The sequence below is a fragment of the Eptesicus fuscus genome, chromosome 4 (assembly GCF_027574615.1).
Source record: "Eptesicus fuscus isolate TK198812 chromosome 4, DD_ASM_mEF_20220401, whole genome shotgun sequence".
Lineage (NCBI taxonomy): Eukaryota > Metazoa > Chordata > Mammalia > Chiroptera > Vespertilionidae > Eptesicus > Eptesicus fuscus.
This window is the reverse complement of record NC_072476.1, coordinates 79,693,377-79,721,311: the sequence shown is the minus strand read 5'-3', so window position 1 is coordinate 79,721,311 and position 27,935 is coordinate 79,693,377. Positions and strand designations below refer to the sequence as shown.

Here is a 27,935-nt window from a genome sequence, read left to right as displayed (position 1 = left end):
ATATTAAGGGATGAAATATGAGAAGAGAACTATTTCCTAATACTAGGCAAACTGCTGATTAATATTAAATAACACTAGGTTAAACAGAGTATGGAAAATCCAAGTCCTACTCTCACATTCTTTAATTCCATCAAAAACTGTATTTGTCATTTAGAATTATATTTGTTTTAAATGAAAGATATTAAGATATTAAATGCATTGGAAAATATGCACTAAAATAGAAGCAAATAATAAAATAATAATAATAATAAAAGTGTAATGTGCAATTAGACTGGACAGCTGGATGACCCTCCGGATGAAGCTGGGGCTGTGAGGGCCGAGCCCCTTGCACGAATTTCGTGCATTGGGCCTCTAGTATATATTTAGAGAGGCAAAATAGAAAATAGAATTTATATAAAAATAAGTTTTGAGTCTTGTTTTTTAGGTGACATTTCTCTCTCTTCCCTTTCATGACTATTTCATAAAAGCAGAACAACTATTTACATAAGTACACTAAGAACTCTTTGCTTTCTCCTGCTCACTATTTTTATTCTCTTATTAAAACAAATAAACACACAAAAACCTTACCATATTCAAGATAGTTGGTACAAGAGATCTCTACCTCCCAGGACCAAAGGAAGGGTGATGTGGGATGAGAACTCACCCTCAACAAGTCAGTGTTTCACCCTCACCACTTTAGAGATCTGAGCCATATCAGAAAGTTATCAATGGAACTAAGCACCACGATCTGTACACCCTCTTCCTCCATGTACTCAGGAAACAACCTATTGTTTATTTGGGTAGGGGTGGGTCACTGGGCTAGTATTAGGTGACCATGAAATAAATATGGATCCCTTTAATAGTACTTTATTATCGGAATCTGCATGATATACTAGTACTGAAATGAGCACTATTCTGAGTGGAAGTGACGAGACTTGGAAACAAGTTCTGAGCCTTTAAGCAACCACAGGCAAGCATTTTTTAAGGAGAGAAAAAAAAAAAAAAGCTAGATGGAGTCCATCATTCTCAATGTGAGGTTGGAGGAAAGCTGATTTTAATAAGGAAGGTTTACCAACTACTTCTTATCCTGGAGGTAATATGTTAATTCCTTCCCCTTCCTCCTAGGGTGGATTTGTCTCAGGTCTTCTGATTAAACAATCACCTCTAGAGTAAATCACCTCACTATTTATGTTCTTTATCCTTCTAGACTGATGTGATGAGGGAAAAAATGGTCAAGAATCAAGAACCTGGATGATCTTTTAAGTTTGGAGAGCAGCATGTTAGAATGAAAAGAGTACAGGGCTAGTAGTCAGGAAACCTGGATCATGGTTCTGGCTTTACTGTGACTAGTTAGTGATTTGGAGAAGTTACTTGTTCTTAATTTATTTTTATTTAAAACTAGGTGTTTACACTAGTTTACACTATGTGTTCTCTAAGATCCTTCCTAATTCTAAAATTTTATGCATTTGTTTTTTAAAAAATAGGGCAGTGTAGATCAAGCATGTCAAACTCAAAATAGGGCAGTGTAGATCAAGCATGTCAAACTCAAAGGCTAACACGGGCCAAATAAACTAGGCCTGGGGTCCGCGGGCCACAAGTCTGACATGCTTGGTGTAGACAGATGGGGTAGAAACTGTCCTTGAGGAATGGACAAGCTTAGGCTTTCTCTCCTAGAAGCTTCTGTCCTGCTCCTAGGTGATTTGGCTGCTCTCTGTGAATGGGATCTCCCTGTACCAACATCCCAGGTATTCCCTTCTTCTCTCTTCTATTTCCCATGTTCCATGTCTTCCTTTTTTGGGTCTACTCCCTTATTTTGACAGATAACCTCTGGAATAAGGGTATGTGAGAGGCATATTTTTTTGAAACTTTGAATGTCTGACAATACCTTTACTCTACTTTTATACTTGGTTGATAATTTGGTTAGTGTATCAGTCTAATATGGATATAATTTTCCTTCAAAAATATGAAAGCATTATCTACATCTACTAGCTTACAAGTATTGCTTTAGAGAAGTACAAAGCTATTCTGATTCCTGATCCTTTACCTATAACCAGTTTTGGCCCTGGCTCCAAAAAGTTTGAATTATGTTATCCTTGTTTCTTATGGTGTAAGTTTCACAATGGTATGCCTCTGTGTGGGTCTATTTTTAATACTGTGTTTGGTACTTATTGAATCTTTTCGTCTGGAAACTAATGTCCTTCAGTTCTTGGAAATATTTTCTGTTTTCTCTTTCTGGGACTCATGTGAATAAAGTATTTCCTAGACATATCCTTCAGTTGTCTTATTTTTTTTCTCTCGTTTTGCTCTTTTAAGATTACATCATCTTTATCTTCCCGCTTTATCACATTTTTATGCCTGCTTCTTTTTCAATTTCTAAAAGTTCTTTGGTTGTTTTTGTCCATGAAACTGGATATTAATTATTCCTGTTAGGTTTTCTTCTCCCTTCATAGAATGGATTCTTCAAGTTGATGTTTTTGTTCGTTGGATTTGGTATTTTTATTTTATGCTGGAGTCTTTCATCAGAAATGTAGTGCTCCTTGATTATCTAAAAAGCTGACTGGAAGCTTTCAGCAAGCAAAGCTTGGAAACCTGGATTTCCTGGTAATCTGGCTAGGGCCACGTCCTTGAAGAATCCTAGATGTCAGTATCTTTATTACTTTCCTCTTAGATTAGGCAGAGTTCCCAGGGAAAAATCTTCAAATCTTATGTCTGGGAACCAAACAGGGGAAGATGGCTGAGAGATTCTCACCATTCAGTATCTAACCCATAGTTTATGTTTCCCTTTGTGTTTGGGCTACCCCTGTTTAAGGACCCTTTGTCTAATGCTGTCTAGAAAACAAACCTACAATAGTCTGTGAGGTGATGGAGGAAAGCAAGCCATCCAGCTTCACAGAGCAGGGGAGGGAATTGAGTATCTAACTGCTTCAGATTTTTAACCATCTGTTTTTAGCCTTATATAATTCCTCAGTTACAAAGGTACCTCATTAGCAAGTCTTTGGGGGGATTTGAAGTGTGTGTCAGCTTACTTCTCAGCTTTCCACACTGTTACAGGTTACATCTTTCTCAAGTAAACAGTCGGTCATCACTAATACACCTGCTTTTCAGCAAAATTTTGTTACTACTGCTTCCTATCCCATTTTCTTTGCCCTTGTCAATTTATGCTTTTAAAAAAATTCCTTTACTATCATTTCAGTGATGCTTCAGTAGGGAACAAATGTAAGTGTGTGTATTCAAGGGCTGTCTTTACCCTGCAGCTGTACATACTCATATGTAATGTCCCTCTCATTTGCCCTCTTTGCTTTCTCACTTGCCCCACTACCCTGGTGCATTTGATATCTTCACTTACTTTCATTGGATATACTAGTAATATGGAAAGCTGAAAAAATTTTAAAGTGTTTATTGTTATCTGATGATCTAAAATGAGTTTAACTTTTTGTATTTCTCTCATCCCATGCCTAAATCCATATTCAAATAAATTGCATTTTGCTATCATATTTCACAAAGCATTCTCACATACAACATTTTATTCCTAAAAACCTCAGTGCAAGGAGAGGCCATTTTATAGACAAGATGGGAGAGAAATGGTTAAACAGTAGGTCTGTAATCTTTCTTCTTTTTGAGGGGGGCGAGGATGCCCCCAGGAAAGAAATTACACACATGCTAATTATAGACCTCCTGGGAACAAATGAATGGTACTTGCTAGCAAGAGAACCCTTTTAGGGAGAAGGGAGTGACTTAAATAACAGTAACTTATTTTCTCACAGTTCTGAAAGCTAAAAGTCCATGCTCAAGCTGTTAGCAAGAGAATCCTTATTAACAGACTGCTTATAGCAGGATGTACTGGCTTTGCTAGGGTTATGATTAATAACCTGGAACCTATGGATTTATGGGGCATGGTTCCTTAAAAAATGCAGGTGTTTCATGATAAAATGACTTCCTTTTGTGTAAGTACTTAGAAACGTCTTATGTTGACCCCAGCTAGAGTGGGTTCTGAAGTAGAAAGAAAATACCTGGGAACTGTATTGGCCAGCCCAGAGCTCTGGCTGCTCCGCCTCTGCCTCAGGATCATTGATATACTCCCATCATTAGCAAAGCTTGATGTTGGCTAAGATCACTGATTTGAAAGTGTGATTTGACAACCCAATCTTTTGTGCTTTCCACAAGGAAATTATGTTCAGACTGGTTAAGTGACTTGTTGAAAGTCACGTGCTAAAAAATGGCCCAATAGGGCCAGAAATCAAGTCTTAAATCTGACGTTCTGTCCCACTGACACCTGCTAGGGTGATGGAATAACATGAATAACAACAAAACCTGGGTTCTAGAATCAAAAACAGACTTGCCTCCTGGTTCTGCAACTGATCAGCTGTTTGATTTTGGGAGAATTATTTACAACATTCAAAGCCTATTTCCTTACCTCTGCAGTATCTCTTACCTTAAACAGAAAAGGTATCTTAGTGATAAATGCAATAGAACAACAGATAAGCATGACACAATAGACACATTTCCAAACATTTATAAAAAATGAAGAGAAAAAAGGCATCGCTTACTTTTTTCTTGTAGTGCCTGCAATTTATTCAGTTCCTCATTCTCTTCGTCACTCTCTTCACTGCTTGTGCTGCTGACATCCAAGACTATGTCCCTCTTGGGGTCTACTCGGAGGAAATTGCGGCATTCAAAAGTCAGGTGACCAGCTAAGTAAAACGAAAAAATGTGAATGACAAAATAATAGATACGTTACATAATTATTGCTTTGTTGCCTCCTTGTAAGCAACAAGCTGCAATTTTAATAATATAATGTTTAGTTTTAACGTTTACTCAGTGGGTGGTGGTTTGCTTTCCCTGAATGCAACATTCAGAGAAAGAACTTTTCTTTTCTTCATCAGGGCTTCTAATTCAATAAGCACTTTTTCCTGGGTACTGAATCACTATAGTTTTTCTTTTTTTTTTTTTAATATATTTTATTGATTTTTTACAGAGAGGAAGAGAGAGGGATAGAGAGTTAGAAACATCGATGAGAGAGAAACATTGATCAGCTGCCTCTTGCACACCCCCAACTGGGGATGTGCCCGCAACCAAGGTACATGCCCTTGACCAGAATCGAACCTAGGACCTTTCAGTCCGCAGGCCGAGGCTCCATCCACTGAGCCAAACCGGTTTCGGCAGTTTTCCATTTTTTTAAATACTAGAGGCCCGGTGCATGAAATTCGTGCATGGGGGGGGGGGGCTTAGCCCAGCCTGTGCCCTCTCGCAAGTTGGGGGATGTCCAACTGCCGGTTTAGACATCCCTCTCACAATCTGGGACCACTTGCCCCTAACTGCTCGCCTGCCTGCCTGTTCACTCCTAACCACTCACCTGCCTGCCTGCTCAGTGTGCATCATAGCGACTGGTTGTTCTGGTCGTTCCACCGTAATGGTCACTTAGGCTTTTTATATATATAGACTACAGGGCTGGTGCATGGATTTGTGCACATTGAAAGGAAATTAATTAGAAGAAATATTTTAGAGGCTGGGGAGGGACTGCAGGAGATTGGCTGGCCAGGGAGGGACTGCAGGAGGTTGGCTCCAGGGCGTGTTCGGCCCATCTCACCCAGTCCTGATCAGCCGGACCCCAGCAGCAAGCTAACCTACTGGTCAGAGCGTCTACCCCCTGGTGGTCAGTGTGTGTCACAACAACTGGTCAAACAGTCTAACAAACGGTTGGACAGTTAGTATATTAGGCTTTTATTATATAGGATATTAAAGAAAATATTCTCATATTTAGGATATTTAATTCCTTTCCCATACCTTTTTCTTCTCAGCTTACTACTATACTCATGCAATTAAACAGCTTTCATAATGAAAGGTACCATAATAACCTAATGGAATGTGCTCTTTTGAAAAACACCTAAAATTTAATTCTGACATCATTCACCTCCTAAAGGTTCTTTCTATAAGAAAACTACAGCAGTTGTCTACTTATAGCATGATACAATTTTTTAAAAATCAATTATTACAAATTACAAACACCAGAAAACTACAGGGAATAATATAACCAATACCCAAGTGCCAATCACCCACATGTTGACATTTTGTCATATTCACCTAAAATTTTTGTAAGGGAGATGTTTGCATGCCTGTGCACACACACACAGAGTCGGAGAGCTGCCCTATCCTTTGGAAGCCTGACTTCAGTCCATCCCATTATTTGTGTCTTCAGTAGTTGACATACTGAAGTTGGTGTCTACCTTAATGAAACAGCATATTGTATTATTATTTTTTAAAACATAAACTCAAGTCCTGGCTGGTGTAGTTAGGTTGGTTTGAGTATCATCCTGTGCACTGGAAGGTCTGGTTTTGATTTCCGGTCAGGGCACATACCTAGGTCAGGGCACATACCTAGTCGGGCATGTACGTGAGGCAACTGATCAATGTTTCTCTTTCTTCCTACCTCTCTAAAATTAGAAAAAATGTTACAGCTTTAAAAAAGAATAAAAAACCCCACATAAACTCAATTATACTTACCAATCATTTTGTAACTTGTTTCTGACACTTAATTTATCTGTGTTAACATAAGTAGATGTAATTTTACCTGATGAATGAAGTTCCATTGTATAAAAACAGTATTTATTTATACTTTCTGCTACTGACAGAATATTAGGTTGCTTCCAGTCTTTTGCTATTATAAATAGTTTCCAAACACAGGGCGTTTTCAGACTATGCTTTTGATGATTTCTAAATTTATTACACTGCTATGAGAGAATGGGGTCTGTATGATATCAGTTCTTTGGTATTTGCTGAGATTTCTTTTGTGTTCTTCCATATAGTACATTTATATACTTTAAAAGAATATACATCAGTATTTGATGAATATGGTTCTATGTCTATTTTATTGTTCAAATCTTCTTTACCTTATAGTTTTATCTAATAACTTCTGAAAGTAGTTAAATTTTAAGTACCACTATCATAGATTTATCCATTTCTCCTTGTGAAAGCTTTTGCTACACATATTTTGAGATTATATCAGTAAGCAAATTCAAGAACATTATTAATTTATCTTCTTGGTTGACTGTTCTTAAATCTCTCTTTATCCCTAGTACTGCTCTTGCTTCAAATGTCTGATATTAAAATTGCTCCACTAGTGTTTTTTGGTTATTATTGTTTAACTAGAGGCCCGGTGCACGAAATTCGTGCACTGAGGGGGGGTTGTCCCTCAGCCCAGCCTGTACCCTCTCCAATCTGGGATCCCTCTCACAATCCAGGACTGCTGGCTCCCAACTGCTTGCCTGCCTGCCTTCCTGATTGCCCCTAACCCCTTCTGCCTGCCAGCCTGATCACCACCTAACCACTCCGCTGCCAGCCTGTTTGCCCCCAACTTCCCTTCTCTGCTGGCCTGGTCACCCCTAACTGCCCTCTCCTGCAGGGTTGATCACCTCCAACTGCCCTCCCTTGCAGGCCTGGTCCTTCTCAACTTCCCTCCCTTGCAGGCTGGGTGCCTCCCAACTGCCCTCTCCTGCTGGCCACCTTGTGGTGGCCATATTGTGTCCACATGGGGGAGGATCTTTGACCACATGGGGGCAGCTATATTGTGTGTTGCAGTGATGATCAATCTGCATATTACTCTTTTATTAGATAGGATAGAGGCCTGGTACAGGGGTGGGGGCCAGCTGGTTTGCCCTGAAGGGTGTCCCTGATCAGGGTAGGGTTCCCTTGGGGCATGGGGCGGCCTGAGAAAGGGGCCTGTGGTGGTTTGCAGGCCGGCCACGCCCCCTGGCAACCCAAGCAGAGGCCCTGGTATCTGGAATTTATTCTCCTTCTACAATTGAAACTTTGTAGCCTGGAGCAGAGCCAAGCCTGGGGCTCCCTCCGAGGCCGGCAGCCATTTCTGTTGGGGTTATAATTGAAACTTTGTAGCCTTAAGCAGGTGAACCCGGCCAGGGTGTGCGAAAAGCTTTGCTTCCCCTGTTGCCGGGGACAACCCTGGCCTGCTCTCTCAAGCTCCATTCTGCCGCCATTTCTGTTTGAATTTGTTTACCTTCTATAATTGAAACTTTGTAGCTTGAGTGGAGACTTAGGCCTGGCAAGGGCAGGTAGAAAGATTGGCTTCCTCTGTTAACTAGGAAACCTTGCTCTCTGTGGCTGTAGCCATCTTGGTTGGGTTAATTTGCATACTCGTTCTGATTGGATAGTGGGTGTGGCTTGTGGGCGTGTCAGAGGTATGGTCAATTTACATATTTGTCTATTATTAGGTAGGATCATATGAAGTAACAATTTTTATGAGTGAAACCGCTGAATATCAACAAGATTCAACCTAATATTTATGTTTGCCCCACCCCTTTATTTTGAAAATTTCTAAGTAGTTTTTAGTTTTCTACATACTTTTAATAATGACATGTAGATGGAATTAAGTTTTTTAATGAAATGTGATACCAGACCAATTTTTAATGTTAATTTTTTTAGCTTGGGAAAATAGTTTCTGCCTCACTGGGTGGTACCCTCATAAAGGGGATCAATGCCTTCCTTATAAAAGAGACTCCAAAGGGATCGTTAGCCCCTCCCCCTACGTGAGGATAAAACAAAAAGCTGGTAACTTGGAGAGGGCCTTCACCAGACCACGTTGGCACCCTGATCTTGGACTTGTAGCCTCTGGATCTGTGAGCAATACATTTATCTGTTTATAAGCTGCCTGGCCTGTAGTATTCTGTATAACAGCCCACATGCACTGAGGTAATTCCATACTTTCCTCATGTAAATCTCTGGAAAACAGAGACATCACAGACTCTCTCCATATTTCTTATTCCTCACTATTCAGGCCTGTATCTATATAGTTTGTTTTATAATCTACAAATCAACTTAAGCTAATCTTACTAAGGCCAGCAAGCATCCTACCTGGCAAATCCAATGAACATTTCTCAGTCCACTTCTTACTGACCTTACCTGTTACACCTGACAACGCCCCGCAATTTCAAAAAGATCTGTGCTTCTTTGGCTGATGTGCGGCTGCCCTCTCCTGCTCCCCCAGGCCATGTACTTTCCTGGTCACCCTTCCCTCAGCTCACACCTATACATTTTACTCCATATGCTGATATCAAACTCCCCCCAAGAGTTGGTTACTGACTGTTTCAAAATTTGCTTATATAACATCATGCAGGCCAAAAAATGTAAGTGTGGAAAAAATAATGAGTGGCAATTTCTATGAAACAAAGCTGTACTTTTAGAAAGACTTGATTTAGATGAATTGCTTTTAAAAAGCAGTTTTCAAAATAGGCTTTGGCAAGAAGATTGTACAAGATGGGGATTGGGGGGGATCTAAAACAATGAAAAAATGGCCTATTTCTGAAAGGGGATGCCATTAGTATTTTAGGCCAAGTTTTCTTCATTGTTTAGGAATGTCCTACACATTGCAGGTCGTTTATAGTCCCTGGGCCCTACATACTAGAAATGTCATATTGCTCCCCACCCCTATGGACAACAACAAAAACTCCAGATTTCTGGAAGGCTTTATCACCCCGAGTTGAGAACTAATGATAGAAGAATTTTGCACTCAGATTTCTTTACAAGTATCTTAATTGTTTCTCTACCTTTGAAGAAACAACAATAAAAGTGGAAAATGCATTTCAGATATGACTTGCACTCAAAAGACGGTGTAACACCAATTAGCAGATCCACAGACAAAAGGTTATGAGTATATATCAGTAGATTAGGATTTTAAGTTACATAAAATGTTAAGGGTATTCAGGTATGTTTTTATTTCCTGCTTCTGTAATCAAATGCTCAGCTAGAGTCTACAAGGACACTAAGCCTTTGTCAATGGAATACATGTCTCAAATAATGTCTTCCATGGACAAAGGCTTAGTGTCCTTGTAGCTTTTCAATTTTCAGAAACTGTCAATTAAAAAAAAACACAACTAATTATAGAAATAACCATTCTTCTAAAGTTGCTGAAGATATTCTGCCATGATAAAAAACGAGATCCATGTTATTTAGTAGCACACTCATCCTTAACTTGAAAGTTTTAAAAACAGTATAACTACTATTGAAATATTGACAAAACATTATTCTATTTTTCTTTTTAATTTTTATTTATTGAACTTAGAGACAGAGAGAGGAAGGGAGGGAGGAAGAGAGTAAAGGGGGAGAGAGGAACAGAGGGAGGAGGGAAGAGAGAAAGAGAAAAAAACCCATCAATTTGTTGTTCCACTCATTTATGCATTCATTGGTTGCTTCTTGTATGCACCCTGACTGGGTATCAAACCTTCAACCATGGTGTATGGGGATGACACTCGAACCAACTGAGCTACCCAGATAAGGCTGAAAAAATTTTAAATCAAATATTAATATTTTTTAAATTATAAAATCAAACCCGTTTTCACAACAATAAAAAGAGATTAATACTCTTTTGTAACTGACTGATGAATATCTACATCTTCAGCCATTAAAAACATTCAAAGGGTTTTGTTGCCTTTCTCTTACCTCCATAAGCAATACAAATGTTCTGGCCTCCATATAACAGAACATTTTAAAAAATTTAGTTTCTACCAAAAAGATCTGTAAATGAAAAAGACCCTCAACCTCTAACAGCTGTAAGATGTAAGTTTAACCCAGAGGAAAATATTACTAAACTTTTCCACAGGAGACAAATTAGAAGTTGTTTAATAACTTAATTACTAAAATCAATGATCTGAAAAATCAAGCAGAACTCAACTTGGAAGACTATCAGCACTATTTCCTTACGAGGCTTCTCTAAAAAAATTCTGCCCTAGCCAATGTGGCTCAGTTGATTGGGCATCATCCCATGCACCGACAGGGTGCTGGTTGGATTCCCAGTAAGGGTGCATGCCCAGGTTGTGAGCTCAATCCCCGGTAGGGGGGCAGGCAGGAAGCAGATCAATGTTTCTCATCTCAATCTCTCTCTCTCTCCTCTTTCCTCTCCTTTCTCTCTCTCTCCCTCTGTCTCTGAAAATCAATAAAAATATTTTTAAAAATGTCTAATTACTACAGATGCTTCTATTAATGTCTAAAATAAAATAGCAATGAAGAGACTAGATCAACAAATATTCTATTTCCAAAAAAAAAAACACAACAAAAAAAAAAAGATTTTAATTGTTTCCTTACAGGTCTTAAGTTAAAAGAAGTCCCAAGTAGATAAACTGATAGTATACAGACTGGCAATTTATTCTGGATTTGAAGTAAATACAATATATATAGTAGGTTCTTAAATATTGAATAAAAAAATGAGACATGGAAATCAGCAAGGATTGGAAGAAAGTAAACAAAGTAGAAATAAATATAAACAAATTTAAACAACAGAAAAGGTTTCATTGCACTCATTCTTTACATGCAAGTACATTCTTCAAAAGTTTTTATTTATATGAAGAATACGTATACTTATGTACCCACTTTGTTAATTGAGCAAGCTTCCTTTGATCCAGATTCCAGCCTTTGACTGGAGGCATGCGAGTTGGTTCTCCTAGTGTGCTTTTATTCTGAATCCTTCTGATGAATAATATCAATGACTAGATTGCATTTTTATCATGTGTTCTTGCATGGAAATCTTTTTTTAAAATGACCTTTATTTTGTTAAAAAATAATTTATGACATTAACAACAATCCAGGCTCATTTGCATGGTCTCCAAACAACTTAAAAAACAGCAAATATTATTACAGCTTTATCAAAGCCTTAGGGATTGCTACATTTAACTAGACAAATAGCTGTTTATAATACATAATGACAAATTCTGAGTATATAATGACACTTGTTAAAGCTTACTTTTCCATTCCATTAATCATAATAGAGATTAATGGACCATATAAACCAAATTTTGACAGTGAGCAGAAATTCTGGGTCCATTTTCACCCTTATAAAGAAGAGTAAGTTCAACAAACAGAAGATGTTTCATCAATAGTTTTCACTTAGTCTGACAGATACATTTCTAAGTCATCTGCAAATGTGCCTAAATAACAGGACTGAAGGACTGTGCACAGGGCCCTGAAATCTGGATGCTAAATCACACTGCCCGATGAAGTAGTGATTCACATACAGAAGGTTATTTTTTAATGTACTTACGGTAGCCACATTTTTTACACCCTGCTCGAACATTATCCTTGTTGCAACCTAAAATACAAATGGATAACATTTTAGGAGACATATAAAGTAAAAACATAAAAAATTTATCACTTTAAAAACCTAAAAAAACACTTGAAGAATTTATTTCTAAAAAAAAAAAAATCATCTCAACCTAGCTTAATAACATTACTCCATTATTATGTTTATTAGAAATTACTGAAAAAGTCAGTTTACTCAAATTACTTCTTTTAACAAATACTTTAAGAACATATTTTTCTCTAATTCAACAAATGCAGCATCAACATATGCTGCACTGTGTGTGTTGTGAGCAGTGCCCATACACATCGGGTGTGACAACTTTCCATCTGATTTCATATCATCACCTTCCTACCATTACTTCAAAACAACGCACAAGCTGCAAACTTCAGGTCTTTTAAAGGTATAGTGCCCTATTTTTTTGCAGTTTTTATGTATCTTTTAACCAATTAACATATGCAAAATTATACTACTATTTTCATCAGGTTCCTATTATTTTTTTTATGTATCAGGGATGAAGTTTTTGAGTACTGTGCCCAATCTCATGTTTTTCTCATAAATGTTATGGTTCTTATTGCATAGAGTAGGAACACATATGCTGTGCTTGTAGCAGAACTGTGGAATAAAATTGGATTAATAATAAAATCTGAGGCTCTTTCAATATGAAATAATAGCACGTTGAAAAAAAAGCTCAGAGAATCCAGGTCAATATGAAGTATGTATCCATAGAAACCATAGATGCTGAATAATACTGAATAAAACTGTGCTAAATGCACCATTACCATTCTTACAAAAAACTAAAAATGTTATAATGACAGATCCAAAATGACCTCATCTGAGGTTGTATTAGAAACTAAAAAAAAAAAAAAAAAAAAAAAGAAATTAATTCATTTATGACTAAAGACATTGATAAAACTCATATCATTCAAGTATCTCATATTTGTTGAATAAATGAATAGAAAACTTTTTCAGAGCAGGTCATTTTTAACAAAGTTATAAATTTTACAAGAAAGGAAAATATAACAAGAACTCTAAATAAAGTAACTCCATATGTCTATTTCCTCATAAAATGTTGGTAATTAAGATTTCAAGCTTCATTTGTCTATACTTTGCATGACTGCCTGGCCAATGAAATGCTTGTGCCTGAAACTTAGAATCTGATGCAACTGATACAATACATGTGAGACGAATGACAATGAAGTAGGGGCAGTGCTTAGTGGCAGTGATGGTACTGGATGTAGCAGCCCTAACCTGGTATAGGCCTGTGAGGGATCCTGGCTCTGGGTTCCCTTGGTCTTATCAATTTTCTGAGCCTTACTAGTATTGCTAGTATTTTCCAGCCTTTGTGTGGAGCCTGTCAGCAATACAATTGTACATATTCAAAATCCACCTCAAATTGAATAGCAAGACTACATTGTGAGGCCCCTACTCAAAATGTTCCTTTATAATCATGACCCATAATCCCAAAAAGCTTTTGAATAAAAACTTATAAATTTGACTGCATAAAAAATCTGAATGACAAAGACCACCAAAAATAAACTCAAAGACACATGAACACTTGTAAAAAAATATTTGCAAATCATAGAGCCAACAAAGGATATTATCCCTACTATATAAGTTCCACCAAATCATTAAGAAAAAGACCGATAACCAAAAGGGGAAAAATGGACAAAGAAACTGAACAGAAAGTTCACAGAAAAGGAAACAGAAACAACTTTGAAACATATGAAGAGATGCTCAGCCTTATTCATACTAAGTAAAGTGTACATTAAAATCAATACTAGGATTCTATTTTCACTTACCAGAACAGGAAAGATTGAAAGGGCAGAAGAGGGTTTGGGGGAACATACTGCCGAACACTGTTGGTAGGAGAGTAAATCAGTACCATCTCTATGGAAAGCAAGCTACCAGAACTCTCCATGTGCATGCCCCTGTAACCCAGCACTTCCACATCTGGAATTCATCCTCTCAATATACGTGCACAAACGCATACTGACTTATGTACAAAGTTATTCACCACAGCATTTTTTGTAATAGTAAAAGAGTAGAAATAATTTAGACAAATTATGGTATGAAAGAATAAGGATGGTCTTTAATAATGGGAAATAACTTCTAAAATATAAAGAGAAAAGAGTGACATATAGAACAGATTTAATATATATAATATAGATTATATAAGATTATATTTAAGGATAAAGTTATAAAAAATCTTTATAAGGATATACACTGGTTACCTGAAGAATGGAGAACTGGGTCCTGGGGAAGAAAGGGTGGGAGACATGTCACTATACACCTTTTGGATCCTTTAAAATTTGAAACGTGTGAATAAACTGCCTTCTCAAAAACCCAACCAAAAAACCTCACTCAAACCAGATCACTACACTAAAAAGAGCTGCTGTCATGCGAACATTCTGTGACCAAAGGCAATGATTGCAGCTGTAAATATCTCAGAGAAGTTCCACTGCAGATTTTCAATACCATTTTATTAACTGATAGTTTCAGGAACAAATTTTAGAGGTTTTTACTGCATGTATTTGTTAAGGGTAGAAAAGGCTTACTCTGAATCTAGAATTCCATTACACAACTTGAGTGGTAGGGAAGGGCACAGGTAATGGGGATAGTCCTTTACCTCCCAGTAACTTAAAGGGAAATGATCAGTTTCTCAAAATTCTGGACCATGCCAGATAATTTTGTATACAACTCAGTGCTTAGCATAGTGTAGAGTCCTTATGAAGTCTTCAACAAATATTTGTTGCCTTGACGTTTAAAATTAAGAACATACTTCAGCACTGGGAACAGGTAACTTCTGTAGCTCCGAGTTGCCAGCTATGGAACTAGAGAGTGTCTGTAGTGTCACTGGCCTATCTGAGGCATGATAGGCACTAGAGGAAAAGGAATAAAAGAAAGAAGGAGAATAGAAATCAAAATAACAATTGCTGGGCAGGGGAAGGGAGGAAAGACAGAAGTAGGTACATGGCAACTTTTTGAGGTGGTAGAAATAGTCAAAATCTTGATCTGGGTGATAGGTAGAAAAAAATATATATACACATAATTTTTCAAGCTGTCCATTTGTGATTTGTGTGTTTAAACATGTAAATTATACCTCAGTAAAGTAGTTAGCATAAAAGGGAAAAAATAAGTTGGGCAAAGAAGGAAGAAGAGAAAAGATAAAGGTTAGAGTAGACCAAGAAGGAGGAACAATGATTAAAGGAATGAGTAAATGTGAGAGAAAGGGATAGAATACCCCTCACAGTTGCCTCAGGTTGTTCAGTGGCTCCCAAAGGTATGGCAAGCCATCATATTCATCTAAATTTATTTTCTTGAAATTTCCTATCACCTAATGTTTCCCAAGTCAACAATTAGTCACTGGGAAGTTAACAGTGACACTTGAAACTGAATATTTCTCTCTTACTACTTCTGACTTTGGGAAAGGCTGTCAAAGTTTTCTTTATATGAAAATACCTTCTGTAATCATTTAAATTTAAAATTAAACAGCTTAAGTAAATAAGTTTTCTTTCTATTAAGCAGTTGGTAATTGCAATCACCTCTGTCCATTCTTTTCCTTTTTAATTTGATTTGATTCGATTAGATTCCTTTTCTGTTTGTAACACTTGAAATTTTATACTTGGCTACTCCATTATAGTTTCATTTATCGTAATTTGGGGACCCTTAAAGAAAATTAAATGCATAAAATGCTTTCATTCACTTGCCTCAGAAAATACAAATAACTTCTGATGAAAAAAAAGCTATAGGTAGTACCACTTTAGACTAAGAAGAGACATGGAGATGTTTATTATCTAATGAAACAGAATCAAGATTGCTGTCAAGTTTAGTCTGTTTATTTGAGTACTAGATTCCACTCAGCAGCAATTCTAATGATTAACCCCCTAAACATTATTTACCTACTATGGATAGATTCTGAAATGATGTTAGAGAAGCCATAAGATGAATAAAGTTCCTACAGTAAAGGAAACTATAATATACTAGGTTAGGATAATGCACCCAGAGCTGTAATACATGCTAGAATGTGCCAGTGTAAGACACGTAGTTCTATTAACAAGCAGGAAGAACTGGCAGGCAAGACTCTCAGCTGAGGGATCAGGCAAGTTTCCCACAGTAGAGGAGGGACAGTGAGAACCTGGCACAGTAGAGGAGGGACAGTGAGAACAAAGTTTGTACACAGAAAAGCACAGGAGAGGTTCCGGGCATAGCTGGCCGCGTCTCTAGACTGTGGAACGCGCGAGAGGAGAGATGGGAGGACGGCGTAGCAGGAGCAAGCACTTCATTCTCGCAGAGATGGGAGCTCTGGCATTACAAGAATTGATTACAACGCCTCCATTACAGAGACAAGGAAATGGAGCCTCAGAAAGGGTAAGTCACATGAAGAGAAGCACTAAATTCACAAGTACGAGTCAATGACAGGATCAGATATACGATTTAGGAAAATTATTTCAGCAGCAATGTGCAGCATAGACTTGAGAGAAAAGAAATGACTTCTGAGTGAGAAGACTGGATGTAGTGTGATTCCGAATTCTTCTATGACTAAGATGCTCTAGTAATGTGTTTTAAGAATTTTACTCATTTTGACATATCAGATGTAACGTTAATTTGGCTACAGAAAACCCTACCTTGGCTATATAGATTTCCCTGAAGGAGAGAAACAAATAGAGTTTTTGTGTCAACCACATCAGTAACATAGATGCCAATTGTGCCAGGTCAACTCTTCATGGGGAACGGAGACTCATTAAAATGAGTGTCAGAACTAAATTCAAGCAGTTTGTAGAAGAAAGTAAACTTCACTGAAACCCGTGTTTAAATGTAATTTCTTTAATAACCACTAAGAGCCTATGATTTTCCTTACCAAGAGAGTACGTACTTCATTGTTAGTTACATAATGGGGTAAGCTTATACACAATGCTGTGGAAAAAACGGCTGAAGCAGGTGACCATAAAATAGGCGAGGCTGATTTTCATTGTGGAAGCAGCCTCGTTACTTTACAGTCATGCCTTGTAATAATCACTAGTACAACCACCCAGGACACGCCATGCTGAATCCATAGGATCATTACACCTACAAATAAAAGGCATAACAATACTTGTCCTTCTTGATGATTATCTCAAAATGTTTCTGACGGAGCCCTATTTCCTTTAATACACTATCTGGATCGATCAAGAAATTACCTTACCATTTTCTGTGTCTATATTTTCTAATGGCACTTGCATTATAGTTCTGCAGTGCTCTCATGCCTATTACCTTTTTTTTTTTTTTTCTGGGTTTAAACCAAGCATGTCAAACTCAAAGGCTAACACGGGCCAAATAAACAAGGTTTAAGTTTATGTGGGCCACAAAAAAACAAAAATTTCAATTTTCATTGAAATGTAGGTTTATTTCAATAGAGACATGCTGAATACAAAGGACTGAAATAAAGGAGTAATCATTAACATAAAATAATAGAACATTTAAATAAAAATTAATATTTTTTCTTGAACACTGAATAATTGCATAAATTAATAAGCATAATGCAAATAAACCTATTTTTTTGTTCTCCGAAAGCGAAATATTTCCTGTTGCGCACACCAACCAAGTCAGTCCAAGACTAATGACTTGGCAATTGGCTGCTAAAATATCCGCTGCTAGTATTAGTGGAGAGAAATGGTGCACCTGTGCATAAAGTGTGTAAGGGAAATGAATGCAACCCAATTACAGTAATCAGTCATTAGCGAACGTTGTAGTTCATTATTAATAATTATGTATAATAGGATATTGTAAAAATTAAGTTACAAAATTTTTATTAAAACGTTTCTTACATACCGTTATATTGGCTGGGCTGCAGAAATATTCATTATGGGCCACGAGTTTGACTTGCTTGGTTTAAACAGTTTATCTGTCTTACCATCTAGCTCAGTGCTCAGCAAACTGTGGCTCATGAGCCACATGCGGCTCTTTGGCCCCTTGAGTGTGGCTCTTCCACAAAATACCACGAATCTATTTTGAAGAAGTGGTGTTAGAAGAAGTTTAAATTTAAAAAATTTGGTTCTCAAAAGAAATTTCAATCGTTGTACTGTTGATATTTGGCTCTGTTGACTAATGAGTTTGCCGACCACTGATCTAGCTTAATGGCACCATTTAAGATTATTACACTTTAACCTATTATTTTGAATTGAAAGAAAGTTAACATATCTATACCTGTGGTCTAGGTTAAAGGGAATTTCAATAAGGACTTTAAAAAAATCACTTCTGTCCTCTTTCTTAAGCAGTATATTTTCATTTCTAGATAAGTTTTATGAGGGCAGAGCCTGTGTCCCTTAGAGTGCCTATACCATGTAGGTGCTCAAAATATTTGCTTAAGTAATGAAACGGACAGTGACAGCAGGCCAACTTTGGATGCAGCTCTGTGATGCAAAGATGCCCAGGGCGGACTTGGCCTGCCAGGATGCTTAGGTAATCTACTATGCACACTGGCTTCTCTCTGATGGCCCCTCGCATGTTGATCTTCTCCAGGCTTCAGCTACAGACCTTCCCTTCACACTCTACACACTCCACCTGAGCAAAGGCATCCACTTGCATGGCCTTCGTTATTACACGTGTGGATGACATTATTGTTGACTCTGGCTTCTTTCCTAAGCTACACATTTTATCAGTTATTAGATATTGCCATTCCTATGGCTGACGACACCTCAACAAAGGCTCCAAACTGGTCATCATCATACCCCAAAACCTGCTCCTTCTCCGGGGTTGTCTACTTTGGTAACTATGCCCTCCCAATTACCTAACAGGGAAACCCAGGTATACCTCATTTCTTCTCTTACACACCTGCGCTGGTAATTTCCAGTAATTCTACTACCAAAAGTATATCTCTAATCTATCTGCTTCTCTCCTTTCCTACTGAGACCACACCTGAGGCATCATCATAACACACCAGAATTACTTCTAACTGGTGACTTTGCCTTCAAAATGGCTCCCCTCCAATCCAATATGCAGTCAGAATGATCTTTCCAAAATGTGCATCTGTTTTAACCCTTTGCACTCGCTTGCTTTTTTCTCGATTCCTTTATTCTAATGCTAACCGTGTCAAGTCACACTCGACATCTGAGTGCAAAAGGTTAAAACCTTTAAAAGGCTTCCTATCCTCCTCAGGAAAACATTCAAACTCTGTCACGCTTACAAGACCCTTTAAGAGCTGGAAACTACCATGCAATTTATACTGTAACATGGCAAAATGTATAAAGCACACAGGGTCTCAGGAGCCAGACTGACCTGTCACTTACTAGCTGTCTCAAAATAGACAAGTTACTTGATTTCTCTGTCCCTCGGTGTCCTCACATGTAAAGTGGAAATGCTAATATCTATTTCACTGTGTGAATGTTAAAACGAGATAAAACCCGATGTGTGACACAGTGTCTGACGCGTAGCAAAAGCGTCATAAACACTAGCTGCTGTTATCTCTCTAGTTAATGTCTCACTTCTCTTCCACTTATATTCTGAGCCCCATCCATAGCGAACATCTTTCATTTCCTCCTCGCACACATTTCCTCTTCGGTGTTCCCTAACCCAGTCCCTCTGACTGCAACTGCCCCTCCCACCGCCCCACCCGCTCCCGCACCTCTTCAGGTCTCACCCTAGGTGCCACATCCTCTGGAAAGGCCTTCTGGCTCCTCCTGGCTCCTGTTAGGTGGCCTGACTATGTGCTCCTGGAGGTTTTGTATATCCCCTGCCATACACTGGTCTGAGTTTCTGCTACCTTTTCCCTCTTTACTGCTATTTAGTTAAGTTCAGTTTGAAGAATAACTGTCTTGCTCACCATTGTATTCCCAATGCTTGGCAAAGACCGCGCCTAGCACGCAGTAGGCACTTAAGAGAAATTATGTGTATGAACGAGGGTACTTTTCCTCTGTCACAGTCCCCTCTGCGTTCCTCCCCAAACTACAGTTCCTGGACAAGCACAACTCTCCCATAGCAGCTCTCCGTAAAATAAGGTGCAGAGCAAACGTGGTCACACACAGTACTGGGAAGGGCAGGTTGAAACAAAGTTGTAACTTTTGAACCACATTATTTCTCAGGCTTTTCTATGCTAAAGTGCACTGCCAATCTCCAAGGTCCCCGTGTGTGTGTGTGTGTGTGTGTGTGCACGTGTGTGTGGGGGGGGGGGGGGGGGGGGGGGGGAGGCAGGGAGAAAGGGGAGTACGTTTCTCAAAATATCAGTAAAAACACCCTGGCAAAGCTGGGCTCGGGAGATGCCTCCCCTACTAGAACGTCCAAGTAAGTTGGTAGTTGTGGACGGGAAATCTCTGAAGCGCTTATTTCGCAGCATTCGCTGTGTTGGGGTCGGCACCCACTGGACCCAGACTCTGAGGGCCGTTGGTAACCACAGACCCAGATCTACAGATGCAGAAACGGAGGCCCATTAGGGCAAAGCGACTGGTGCGCGGCCGCCGAGCCACTGCGCACAGCAAACAGGAAGAGTAGAACCCCCGACGCCCGTTCCACCACCGACAGTGCCCCCGGCTAGCGGGGCACGCCAAGCGTCCCCACCCCAAATGTTTTATTTTCAAGCCACATCAGAGGAAGGTCAGCTCCTCTGGGCCACCCGCCAGCCAGGCCTACGGACTGCCTCCCCCCCACCCCCTTCCTTTCCCTGGGACCATCCAATGCACTTGAAGCTTGGCTGGGGCGGGGTAGACAGTTTCTTTCTTTCCTACTTTCCATCTGAGTTTATTTTTGGAGGGTAAACTTTTTCACGTAAGCCAAACGAACCTGCTCGTTTTAAAGCCTCCGCCTAAAGCCCCATGGGCGCTCCTCCCCACCCTGCGCACCCCAACCTACCCTCCCCGCTTCCTTCCCCCCCTCAAACCCAGGGGGCCTGCTGTTCGCTCTTCACCTGGGACTGCCATGGCGCGGGTGAAAGGGATCGCAGGAGCCCTGGGCTTCGGAGGGCACGCTCGCTTCCCGCCGCCGGCTGCGAGGACAACGCGCTGCACGGGTGGCGGCTTCTTTGCCCCCGCGCCGCGGCGCCTCGGCGACAGTCCGGGGAGGCCCTCTGAGACTCTAGCAGAGAGGAACCAAGTAGCCGCCGGTGCGGTTTCCGGGGGAGTCCTATTGCAGGGCACACGGGCCGAACCATTCCTGCCAGTTTCGGGGAAGCAAAGATACCTGCCTACGCATGTAGAGAAGTAAACACCACCAAGAATTAGGAATAGGTATTTAAAAAGTTGTAATAGGAATTAAAGGTATCTATATAGGGGCTTAATGCTTTTTCCTCTTTCCCTGGAGGACTTTAGAATCCCCCCTTCTCAGGATTAGCGGTGCTCGAATCCCGGAGCAACATGGCGGCGTCCGTGAGAGGCTAGCTACGGGCAAAGATAGTGTTTGTTGACGTTTTCTTTCGGGGATATTGACAGACTGGAGCTTTCCGCGACCGAACGACGAAAGGAAGCGTGATAAGTGGATAACTTTAGTGACCGGCCACCCGCGCTCCTCCTCAATTAGGAGCAGAGTCCTGAGCATTGACCAGCATGAGCAATATCTACATTCAGGAGCCTCCCACGAACGGGAAGGTGAGATCCCCACCTAGGATACCTGGGTCCCCCAAAGTGATACCTCACCGATTAAGGGAGTTCTAGGGTTGGAAAGGATCGCCAGGTGGCTTGTCCTTCCTCCGGCCTCTGATCAGGAAGGCATCGAAAACCACCTATTGGCACTTCTCAGCATAGGCACACTTCGAAAAAAAGTCTCCAGGTGGAGATTTCTCCATCTACCAGCCTGGGGTCCTGTTTCTTGCTTCAGCCTAACTCATGCAGGCGGGGGTCTTGGGTAAAAACCTAAATACATGAACACATTTGACTTACTGGTGTTTTTTTTTTACTCACTTGCTCTTTCTCCATTCATTCTACAACCATTGAACTAGGCACCTGATACTGAACTAGGTGCTGGGGATACAAAAAAGGATGGATAAGGTCTAGTTGTTGCCCTGGACGAGCTTGTGGTTTAGTTTGGAGGCAGACAGGTAAAGAAAAATCTTAGGACATGTCTAGTAGGCGTGCTTATGAGAGAGTAGCATGTTGCTTATGGTAGTACTGAGAAGTGAGCAACTGGGAAAGTAGGGGAAAGCTTCATGGATGAGGTATTGCTGGTCTTAAAACATGAGATCATTGTCAGTCATAGAAAGGGGGGCATGGGAAATGTTCCCACATTGGAATGGGAGAATCATTTTCTGATTGATTTGAGAGTCAAGGTGTCTCAGTTCTCTTCCAAGGTGTTCATATGCAGTATGAAGTAGAGGAGTCAGTAAAGTAATAAATATCACCTGAATTAATCTAAGACCTAGTCTTTATCATCACATATGAAACATCATGAACTGGCAAAATGTAGAAAACAGTGGGACTGAATTAGGGTGAACTAAATTTATATCAGATATAATTCTGTTGCTTGACTGTATCATGTTACTTATGCAATTTTTTGTTGATTGACATTTGGTAATATAATGAGGGCAATTTGAAAATAATAATGGAAGTTTTGTAACTGAGAGCCCCAGCAAAAATTTTAGTAGGTATTTTGGGCAAAGCAATTATTTTAATTCTTGGTTGTTTGAACTTTTCTTTACTCTTCACCCCTACCCCATATCATTGTGAAAACCCAGAATAGCTACCTCTTTTTATTTCCAAATGTTTTTCTTTTTTTTAGGGTGATAATCATCCCCAGTTGATAAATACTGGTAGGGATTGAATACATTGCCTATACTGCTAGGCAGGGTCTTTACACTTGTGGTTCCTTTCTCTAATAGTAGTATACTCTTTAGCCTGGGCAAATGTCACTTTAACAGAGGCCTTTCCTATCTACTCTTTTATAAAATAGCAAACCTCATTTATGTTCTGCATCCCAGCATTCCCTGGTCCCCTTAACCTCTGTAGTTTTTTCTATTGTTTACTAGAGGCCCGGTGCACTGATTCGTGCATCAGTGGGGTCCCTTGGCCTGGCCTGCACCCTCTCACAATCCCGGACCCCTCGGGGGATGTTGAAGAGCTGGTTTTGGCCAGATCCAAACCTGGGTTTCAGGTTTGTTCCCCACCCTTATTGGGACACGTGGGAGAGGAAACCTTCGAGGTGTCCCTCTCACATTGATGTTTCTCTCCTTCCCCTTCCCTTTCATTCTCTCTAAAAAAAGCTATGGAAAAAGTATTCTCATGTGAATATTAACAAAAAAGAAAGGAAGCTACTGATGCCTGACAAAATGTAATGGCCAATAGGAATGTATGTATGGCCAAAGGAGGAGGGAGCCAGGTGTCTACTTTTTTAATTCAGTAGCTTATCAGTGAAGATTAAGAATCCCTGATAAGCAAGGTGACCCAACCTTACTTTTATGCATTCTTTTTACAAGATGTAAGTGGTATGTGTCAAAAAAAATTGTATGAAAATAATGACAACAATAATAGCTACCATTTTTTGAGCATTTACTATTTTGTCAGGTGCTGTTCTAAGCAGTCTATGTATAATAACTCATTTCATCATCACAACAAAGCTACGAGATTATCCTTACTCTTAGTTTTAGATTAGGAAATTGAGTCACAGGAATGTTAGACATCATGCCCAAGGTAAGGAAGCTAACTTACCCTTTATCAGTGCATGGGTCAGTATTTGAATTTGGGCAGCCTGACTGGAGCCTGTAAAGGGATGGGGTGATGTGCATTAGATTGTTTTTTAGAGCAGTGGTTTCTAAGCCAGTGAGTGCACACTCCAGGGGTGTGGAAAATCATCCATGAGATACAGGGAGAAAATCGACATACTTCTTTTCATATTTATTTTGTCCTTTACTTGTTTAAATGCAGTATTTAATATATAAAAAGGAACATATAAGTTCACTTACTCACCCTGGCCAGTGTGGGTCAGTTTTTGAGCATTGTCCTGTGCACCAAAAGGTTGTGGGTTCTCTCCCCGGTTGGGGTGTGTACAGGAGGCATCTGATCGATGATTCTCTCTCATCATTGATGTTTCTATCTCTCTCCCTCTCCTTCTTCTCTGAAATCAATAATATAATAATATATTTTTAAAATAAAAACTACCATAATATAGGTATTTCCACCTCTCCACCCCCATGGTCATTAAAGAATATGTATAAAAGAACTATGAAGCTAGTAAAGGCCCAAAAGCATATAATAAATTCATTAATGTCATATAAATTATGGTAGTATCTGGGCTTCTGAAACAAATTGAAAGGCAACTGAGCAAAAATACACTGGATGAGGAAGGAGTGAGAGAAATGCTATTCCTGCTTTGCTATTAACAAGCTCTCAGACTGGGCAATTTACAGTTTCTTTGAGGCATCTGTATAATGGATTGGGTGATGGGGCTTAGCTGAATGACTTCTAAATTCTTTCCAGTTTAAAAAAAATTTGTGGAAATTAGTAAAGGAGTTTTAGAAAATAAAAAGTATGACTTATCTCATTGATACTGACATCCCGTGAGAAATCAGTTTCATGTTTTTAAATACATAGTCACACTGCATGCGCTTTATTTGTAAAAACATTCTAAATGATGGTGCTGGTCACAAATCATTGACCATTGGTCATTGATTGATACTGATCTATACTGGTACATTGGGAGAGAAAAAGTGATCCTAGAGAAGTTGGATTCCCACTGTGCCACAATAGTCAAATTTAGAGTCTGACCTTCTTTTTGGTTATCCTCTATAATAATAAAAGCATAATATGCTAATTAGACCAGACAGCCAAACATCCTTCCAGACATCCTTCTGGACAAAGCCGTGGCGGCTGCGAGGGCCGTGGGCAGGCAACCACGGCAGCTGGAAGCGGCAGTCGTGGCGGGGTGATGGGGGCGGTGCCTTCCCCTGATTGCTCAGTTGGTCGGGCTGAGGGGACCCCCCCTCCCCCGTGCATGAATTTTGTGCACCGGGCCTCTAGTTTATTAATAAAATGGTTAACAGGTGTTTCTTCCTGTGGGGTCAGTAGGGGTTCTAATTGTTGAAAGATGGCTGGTTGCACCAAGGAATAACTGCCTTTATGAGCTGTTAGAAAGGAGGTTATCAAAAGATTCCATTTACTGTAGATGGTGATTTTTAGGCATAGCATTTTAATAATATACAACCCAGAATAAGATTAAGACTATTCCTTTATAAACTTTCTCATTCATGAGTTTGAATGAGAAAGTAGAGTGTTTATATGTAAAAGGGTAATTGTAAAATTGTCTTATAGTTTCACAATTTCATGTGTTTATTGTTCTTTAATTTCTTAATTTGCTACACCAATTTTATTAGAAGAAATGCTGTGGGAAACTGTCTTGATTAAAATAAGTTTAAATTATTGATTTTTAAGTGAATGAGCTTTTTTCTTTGATTGAACAAGGTGTATGCTATTTTTCTTAAATCCTAAACTAGTTCTGGAAATGGTATTTGAAAGCTACAAATGTACAGTGACTTGTATGAATAGTTGAAATTTTTATGAGTATAACAACACAAGCCAAGCAAAGTTTCTAATTTTTATTTTAAAACTGAAAACTCATTAGAGAATGCTTCAAAGTTGATAGGTCATTCAACTGATTATCAAGCAAAATGATAATTTGATATAATGAGGTTCTATTCTTCCTACAGGTTTTATTGAAAACTACAGCTGGAGATATTGATATAGAGTTGTGGTCAAAAGAAGCACCTAAAGCTTGCAGAAATTTCATTCAGCTTTGTTTGGAAGGTAATCATAATTCTTGAGCTTTATTCTGTAGGATAAATTTTGTAAAAATACACAAATAAACTGCAGTGTGTTTTTCTACAACATTGAAGACTGGTGTTAAATAGTGGTAATGAATGATAGAAGTTAAAAGAAGTGATAAGGTGTTGAGCTATGTTTCAGGAAATAGAGGAGATAAAAATTAATAAATAAATCTCTACATCTTTAACAGAGAAATTTACTCACCATACGATACTTTGATACTTTTTGGTGTCCGTGGCTATTTTCCATTTCTTTCTTTCATCCTCTAAATATGGGCATTCCCTAAGATTGCCTCTAGTTCTCTATTGCCTTTACTCTTGAGTTGTTACTTCATCCAAATGACTATTAAATTTAGAATTCCAGCCATTTCTTCTCGTCTTAGTGCTAATTTACGTATCAAATTGCCGAGTGGACTTTTCTCTTCAAATCTTCCAGTGTCAGTTATAACTAAAACCAGTGTAAAGCCAAATTTACCAGGTTCTTCCCCAGTCTGCCTTGACTTTCACCTACATGATTGTAATTGCCTTTTACCTGGTCTTCCTCCAACTCATCTTTAATATCTTTACCCTCTTCTTTTTTCGTCTGGTAGTTGAATCTTCAGGCAGCATGGCTTCCTAGCTTTTCAACTTTATTTTTATTGCACTCAATAACCCCATGGTATTAGTTGATCATCTTTACCTCCTGAAGCAGTTTATTCTCATTCCCACTTTCACACATATCCTCAGACCTCCTTCAGACAAGATGAGATCGGGCACATTCAGGGTGGTATGACCATAGATGCATACCTGCTTCAAATCCTCAGTTTCTTCATATCTTCAGTTTCCTTTTTGGAATACTTTCTCTTCCTTTTTTCTGCTTAAGTCTACCTACTTTTTAATGTCTGTTCAAAATTCCACTTTCTCTATGAAGCTTTCCATTTAGCATTCAATGCCTCTAGTATTTTTTTAGATTTGAGTCATAAAGTGACTATTTTTCTTTTTCTGTTTAATCCTCACCCAAGGATATGTTTATTGATTTGAGAGAGAGAGAGAGAGAAAGAGAGAGAAACATTGGTATGAGAGAAAAACATCAATCAGTTGCCTCCTGTACTCGCCCCAACCAGTGATCAAACTTGCAACCATTTTGGTGCATGGGATGAAACTCCAACCACCTGAGAGCCAGGCAGTATTTTTCTTTTTAATGAACTTCACAGAATTATACATTCGCTTGAGTGTTTTCCCCTTCAGAGTATTTCCTTACAGAACTAAAACATTTCATACATTTTGGTAACTTCTTGGCATTTAGAATACATTGCATATGGATTTGAATATCTCCAGTTATTGTAAATCATTGTCCTAAGTTATATCGTATTTTTAGAGACAGACAAGGTTAATCAAGGTTCAGAAAACAGCATTTTGAGTCCAGAGCAAGGTGTGAAAGAGAATCCAAAATATCCAATAGGAGGGCACAGACAGAGCTCTTTCAATAGATAATTAGAACAATAGATAATACCAGGGAAGATCTAAGGAATAAATATACTCAGACCAAAAAAAGAAAGATAGAAAAAAAAGACACCTGCAAAGGCCATTATTAATAATTGCTATGGCAGGCAGGAAGGAAATTGAGTCAGACAGGTAGTTCAGTTAGAGAAGCATCAAATAACTGTCAACATAGTTAACACAGTAGAAGAGTCAGATTTGTTTCTGGAAAGAAGTTCTGAAGAATTGAAAGCTAAAATTTTACAGTAGAAGAGGGAGAGTAGAAAAACATTAGAAAGAATGAATAGTAGATTAGAGTATATGATCAAGCAAATGGAAGAAGCAGGGAACATCTGGGTATAATATGACAATGAAGAAGAAAGAAGTTACTTAAGTTAGGTAATGATGAAACTTAATTGCAACAATAAGAAATCATTCCTCTATTTCTAAGAGTATAAGAAGAAAGAAAGAATAGAAAAATAACTAGAGCAGTTATCTTAATTGAACAGATGAGAGAGAATTATCATTGCAAAGGATAACAAGAAGCCCGAGCAGACTAATTTAAATGAAGATACTCGTAAATGAATAAAGTCAGGGTTTTAAAAATATGATTCAGAGAACCCCATTTAAAAATTTTTTTTTAAATATATTTTTATTGATTTCAGAGAGGAAGGGAGAAGGAGAGAGAGATAGAAACATCAATGA

At 38.9% G+C, this 27,935-nt stretch overlaps 2 protein-coding genes across 2 annotated transcripts in view; one reads left to right on the top strand and one right to left on the bottom strand.

Moving 5' to 3' along the window:
• The window catches only part of SREK1IP1 (SREK1 interacting protein 1), a 34,241-nt gene extending 13,122 nt beyond the window's left edge, over nucleotides 1-21,119 (bottom strand). Inside the window, exons 1-3 of the mRNA XM_008161864.3 lie at nucleotides 20,937-21,119; nucleotides 12,023-12,070; nucleotides 4,527-4,670 (exon numbers count right to left, since the gene is read on the bottom strand). Of these exons, the coding sequence (XP_008160086.2) occupies nucleotides 4,527-4,670; nucleotides 12,023-12,070; nucleotides 20,937-20,949 (205 nt within the window). The 5' untranslated portion in view covers nucleotides 20,950-21,119. The remainder of the gene's footprint in view (nucleotides 1-4,526; nucleotides 4,671-12,022; nucleotides 12,071-20,936) is intronic.
• A 269-nt stretch (nucleotides 21,120-21,388) lies between these two features.
• Nucleotides 21,389-27,935, top strand: part of CWC27 (CWC27 spliceosome associated cyclophilin) — a 169,311-nt gene continuing 162,764 nt past the window's right edge. The window contains exons 1-2 of the mRNA XM_008161865.3: nucleotides 21,389-21,612; nucleotides 25,659-25,755. Coding sequence (XP_008160087.2) covers nucleotides 21,571-21,612; nucleotides 25,659-25,755 — 139 coding nt within the window. The 5' untranslated portion in view covers nucleotides 21,389-21,570. The remainder of the gene's footprint in view (nucleotides 21,613-25,658; nucleotides 25,756-27,935) is intronic.